Raw genomic sequence first — 6,097 nt, forward strand, 5'->3', positions numbered from 1 at the left:
TTACATATTCTGAAAAGAATAAAGCCACTTTTCCACGCTCAGGACTTTAGAACAATCTTGCAAGCAATAATCTTCTCCAAACTAGATTATTGCAACTCACTACTACTAGGCCTCCCAGCTTCTTATACCAAGCCTCTACAAATGGTACAGAACACAGCAGCCAGAATCCTTACAAACTCCAGGAAAATCGACCACATCTCCCCTATCCTCAAAGACCTTCATTGGTTACCGATCCACTACAGAATCATGTACAAATCCATCACTATCATCTACAAGGCCATCCACCAACACACTGAACTCGACCTACAAATCCCATTTAAAAAACACACATCCGCCAGACCCATCAGGGAATACTACAAAGAATCACTTCAGGTTCCACATGCCAAAACCTACCAACATAAATCCTTCAGTCTCAGAGCTTTCTCTTCAGCAGGTCCAACTCTATGGAACTCTATCCCACCTGACTTGAGACAAGAACCATGCACTCTAACATTTAGGAAAAGACTAAAAACTTGGCTTTTCAAAAAAGCATTCCCAGGCCTTGATTAAAACCTCCACCCATCAGCACAAACTCGTATTCAAAAATTGGATTGAAATAAGAATCCACCAACTACCCACTCATACACAGCACCATATTATCGTCCTTATCATATATATTCATTTTTGCTATACAACTATATTAATTGATGCAATTGGCTGAAATGTAAATATTTCTTTGTTCAATTTCTCCCCCCTTTCCAGATCCTAGTTAATTTTCCCTGTTTTATTGTAACTTTCTCACATCCATAATATTGTTTTCTGTATTTGCAGTTTGAATTAGGAATATTGTTTACTATGTTACTCTCTACCTTACACACATTGTTAATTGTAAACCGGGTTGATGTGATTCTAGTCATGAAACTCGGTATAACAAAATAATAAATAAATAAAATAAATTGGCGCAGAAAATACGGGACTCTAATGAGGTTACTGGTATACAAGTGGGGAAATTTACATCTAAGCTAGCTATGTTTGCGGATGACATAATACTTACCCTAACTGACCCTATGAGATCATTGCCAGCAGTTGTCGATATCATTAAATCTTATAGTCAGGTCTCTAGTTACTCCATCAATTGGGACAAAACTGAAATCTTGAATATTACTTTAATGGATGAACAAGTGAGAGACCTTAAAGCTAGATTTGCTTTTCAGTGGGCGAAAGAAAAGATTAAGTATCTCGGAATTTATATCGGTTCCCATCAGGATGTATATAGCCTTAATTATCCACCTCTTATTAAGAGACTGTACAGAGAGATGGAAGAATGGAATCGTTACCACATCTCCTGGCTGGGCTGTATCGCCAACTTCAAGATGAATATACTACCTAGGATTACTTATTTGTTCCAAACTATACCCTGTAATATTCCTACTGCCATCTTGCTAAAATGGCAGCATAGAATTATGAAATTTCTATGGCAGGGAAAGCACCCTAGGGTGGCCCAAAAGGTTTTATATCAACCCAAGGAAAGGGGCGGTCTTGCTGTCCCCAATCTTTTAAGGTACCATGCAACGGCCCAGCTGTGGGTTGTAGTAGATTGGCACAGGACATCTTCTCACAAACCTTGGACAATCTTGGAACAAGAACTCTCTGGGTCAACTCCACTAGCAAACCTACTTTGGCAGTCCCGTAGATTCTGGCCCAAAATGGACAATTTATCAACCCCAATTCAACATACTCTACAAATTTGGCACAAATGGAAACCCACGCTGGTGGGTGAAAAGATTTGTTCCGTTAATTCTTCCCCATTTTATCAAAAGGAATTTTTATAGGATAAGGCGTCTACAGTTTTTCGATCTTGGCTAGCTAAAGGCATATATAGCTATGGCCAATTATGGGAAAATGCTAACTGGGTAGAGTTCCCGACTTTACAGTTAAGATTTGAACTACCACAGACTGAACTATATCATTATTTACAACTAAGTAGCTATCTACGCACATCTGGTATACAACTTGATTTAGCTAAAACAGTAACCTTATTTGAAAATTATTGTAAGTCAGCAAAGTCCAAAGACTCATGTCAAAAATTTATAAATTACTTGTTCAGGGCTTACAAGTAAAACCGGCATTTATCAACTCTTGGGAGTGTGACCTAGGATCCTCCCAAGGAGAGGACTTTTGGGATGAACTTTTCCTTACCAGTAGCAAAGGTTTGACATCTGCTATGCTTATTGAAAACAGTTTTAAACTATTATACAGATGGTATTTTACTCCCGTTAGGTTGCATAAAATATATCCCGCAACTCCTGACAGATGCTGGAAGGGCTGTGGGGGAGAGGGGACTTTCTTCCACCTTTGGTGGGAGTGTGCAACTATTACACAGTTATGGAGGACCTTGGCCAGCTGGCTAACAGATATCACCCAAACAGCTATTGTTCTTACATCCTCAGTAGTCTTATTGAATTCTGCATGCCCTCAGGGGGACAGATCGCTTCAGCAATTTATTAAACTAGTGGCCACTGCGGCTCAATGTGAAATAGCTTTTCACTGGAAAGACATGGCCTTGCCTACATTGGTTAAGATCCAATCCCGTGTTTCTACGCTTTTTACTCTTAGTAAAATAACGGCCCACAGACAGAAACAACTAGGGTTATTTCACCGTATCTGGAATCCTTATTTACTTTGGAGACAGAATCAGTCGGTTGCCTGAACTGTTTTTTTTAATTTAATATATTCTGTAACCAATAACATTTCATAGAACCCGGCTTGAACTTAATTTCTGTAAGATCCCAAGGGGCAAGGGGGGGGATTTAAAGAGGCAAACAGAGATCCAGTTGCTTTATCAGTTTATTCCTTTTGTTGATTGTGAATATTTGTACAATTATGGTTACATATTGTTCTTTGTTGTACTGTATATTCTGCTTACTCTTTCTCAAATAAAGTTTAAATTACAAAAAAAAAAAAAAAAGGAATGCGTCTTATTTGGAGATATGTGAAAAAACTTCTCGGCAAAATCTCAAAATAGGTCTGTGAAGGTACAGAGCTGAGATCCAGAGGCATCGAGTAATTGGGAGACATGGGTAAGGCCTGCTTCTTTCCAGAGGAGGAACGCCGAGTTTTGTTGGAAGTCCCACAATCGGTGCAAAGATCAATGTCCGCCATGACAGACGCAGCTGCGAGCATAGGCGTTTCCATGCTGTGCAACAGGGTATAAAATAGGGAAAGTTTTGGTTGTGTGCTGGAAGAGAGGACTTGGGAGCTATCAGAAGGTTACCCAAGTCCAATGGGGCGCACCAGTCTCAGAGTAGATTTTTCGGAATTAGAACATCCGATTTGCCCAGCCAATCCCTAATATGACATAACAGATAACTATATTATATCAATGAATATTGGGACATGTTAGCCCTCCTTCGGGAAGCGGGCACATTAGCGTCGTAAGGCCAATTCTGGCTTTCTCAGTGATGTCAGCTTTTAATCCATTTCCATCTGCTGGTAGAGGTGCATAAACCACTCGCCCAGATCGGCCTGCCTGAGCGCAGAGGAAATTTCATTCTTCTTGCTTCCAATTATTTAAGATCCTTATCAGTCCAGTCTACAATTTCAATTTCTATAGGAGACTGAGTGAATTCATTAGACTCCTGTGTGCCTTCTCAGGTGACTTGAAAGTTTGTCCTTTGTGAGGTAAAAACTTCAGAACAAAGTACAAGGACTTGGTTTCACTCCAATGTGGATTCTCTGATGCCATATGAGAGATGTCTTCTGTCTGAAACTTTTACCACACTCAGTACATGTATATGGTTCTACTTCAGTGTGGATTCTCTGATGCATTTTGATTTCTTCCTTTGTCTTAAAGCATTTATCACAATCAGAGCATCCAAATGGTTTCTCTCATGTGTGGATTCTCTTGTGAATCGCGAGATAATGCTTCTGCCTGAAGCTTTTACCACAGTCAGTACATGTAAATCGTTTCTCCCCAGTATGGATTCTCTGGTGGATTATGAGATAATGCTTCTTCCTGAAGCTTTTACCACACTCAGTACATGTATATGGTTCTAATGCAGTATGGAGTCTTTGATGGTCTTTGAGTCTGGCCTTTGCACTAAAGCTTTCACCACACTCATGACATATAAATGGTTTTTATCCAGTGTGGATTCTCTGGTGGATTATGAGATTACGCTTTTGCGTGAATCTTTTACCACACTCAGTACATGTAAATAGTTTTCTCCAGTGTGGATTCTCTGGTGCATTGTGAGATTATGCTTCTGCCTGAAGCTTTTACCACACTCAGTACATGTAAATGGTTGCTCTCCAGTGTGGATTCTCTGGTGCATTGTGAGATTATGCTTCTGCCTGAAGCTTTTACCACACTCAGTACATGTAAATGGTTGCTCTCCAGTGTGGATTCTCTTGTGAATTGTGAAACCAGGCTTCCGACTGAAGCTTTTACCACACTCAGTACATGTAAATCGTTTCTCTCCAGTGTGGATTCTCTGGTGCACTGTGAGATTATGCTTCTGCCTGAAGCTTTTACCACACTCAGTACATGTATATGGTTCTACTCCAGTGTGGAGTCTCTGATGGTCTTTGAGTCTGGCCTTTGCACTAAAGCTTTCACCACACTCATGACATGTAAATGGTTTCTCTCCAGTGTGGATTCTCTGGTGGATTATGAGATTATACTTTGTCTTGTAGCTTTTACTACACTCAGTACATATATATTGACTTTCTGCTTTGGGCATTTTCCTCTGCTGTGGGATGGATGCCTTCCTATTGAAATATTTTTCAGCCTGAAAGCAAGACAATGGTTGCTCATCATGCTTTTTTCCATTTCTTGAAGAGACTCTCTCATAACATAAGATTTTATTGCCTTCACTAGTTGAAACTGCTCTCTCCCCTGTTTGGAATTTTAGTTCTCCTGTGAACATTTCTCTCTCATTGAAGTTTCTGTCACCATCAGTACACATGAATAATTTTTCTTCTCTCTGTGATTTTTCATTTATTATTAGGTCTTGCTTTTGAATGATGTTTTCTCCTCTTTCAGAAGATGAAAATGTTCTCTCTTCTTTCTCCATTTTCTGGGGATTTAATAAACAGAACTCGGAGCTGTAAGATTCTCCATCTTGAGGGCAATATGAGGATCTCTTACCTGTATGTGCTCTTTGGTGTATTAGTAAGGATTCCCTGCTAAAAAGGTTTTTCTTACATTCAATACAAGTGAAAGTGTTCCCCTGAATGTGGATTCTCTGGTGTAATTTCAGGGTTAACTTCTGTTTGAAAAATTTTCCACACTGAGAACATGAAACAGGTCTCGTTCCTGAATGAGTTTTCTGGTGCAATACAAAATGACATTTCCTAGCAAAGGATTTCTTCCCTTCCTCATCTCTCTGCTGGAGGTCAGAAGTCATTTGATTACTGTTATTATTTTGAATGGCTCTCATTTCTCTCAGGTCAATCTGGGTGAGGTCAGAAGTCATTTGATCACTGTTATTACTCTGGAAGGTTATCTCTGCTCTCATAGGTCTCTGGTGCTCAGGGATATCTGTGAGCTCCCTGTCACTTCTCTCACATGCAGTGACTCCATCCAGTGAGTTTCCTGTAGGGTCTCGCCACGTCTTGTCCAATTCCTGCTGATTTTGGCTCGTGTCTCCCCCATCAGTAATCTGGGAAAGATTTTTACAGACATTTCTTGATTGTCTTGGTGTAAGTGCCAGTACTATAGGGTGTTCTTCTCTATTCTCCTCTTCCGGTATGACCTCATTGCTTGCTGGATATTAAAAAAAAAAGGAATTAGTCATGTGATATGACAATGGAATGGAAAGCTATCAATGGCCTGGGATCAAACATTTTGAAGGATCATATAATGAGCACATGGGATTTCTGATATTACAGAATTCTGTGATGTAGCAGAAGCTTTAGGAGAAGCCTCTGAAAACTCCTGTGGTTAATTTTATTTATCTATATAAGTTATAAACTTATACCCCGCCTCCTCCAATGCAATCATTCAGGGTGGATTACAAAGATACACACACATTCAATCACAAATCAAATAGAACAACATAATATAAAATTGATAAATTAAAATCATCTTTAAACAATAATCTTTGCAAATGCTTTCTGA

The 6,097-nt window shown here is 39.5% G+C and overlaps 1 protein-coding gene across 1 annotated transcript; it reads right to left on the reverse strand.

Moving 5' to 3' along the window:
* Nucleotides 1-2,801: 2,801 nt before the first annotated feature.
* On the reverse strand, nt 2,802-5,743 carry LOC115082711 (gastrula zinc finger protein XlCGF26.1-like; the record flags this gene model as incomplete). Its single annotated transcript, XM_029586905.1, has 2 exons — nt 2,802-5,384; nt 5,454-5,743. Coding segments are annotated over 2 exons (1,532 nt in total), but the record flags the coding sequence as incomplete, so codon positions are not given.
* Between the last annotated feature and the right edge of the window lie 354 nt (nt 5,744-6,097).

This window comes from Rhinatrema bivittatum, unplaced genomic scaffold (genome assembly GCF_901001135.1).
Source record: "Rhinatrema bivittatum unplaced genomic scaffold, aRhiBiv1.1, whole genome shotgun sequence".
Classification (NCBI taxonomy): Eukaryota; Metazoa; Chordata; class Amphibia; order Gymnophiona; family Rhinatrematidae; genus Rhinatrema; species Rhinatrema bivittatum.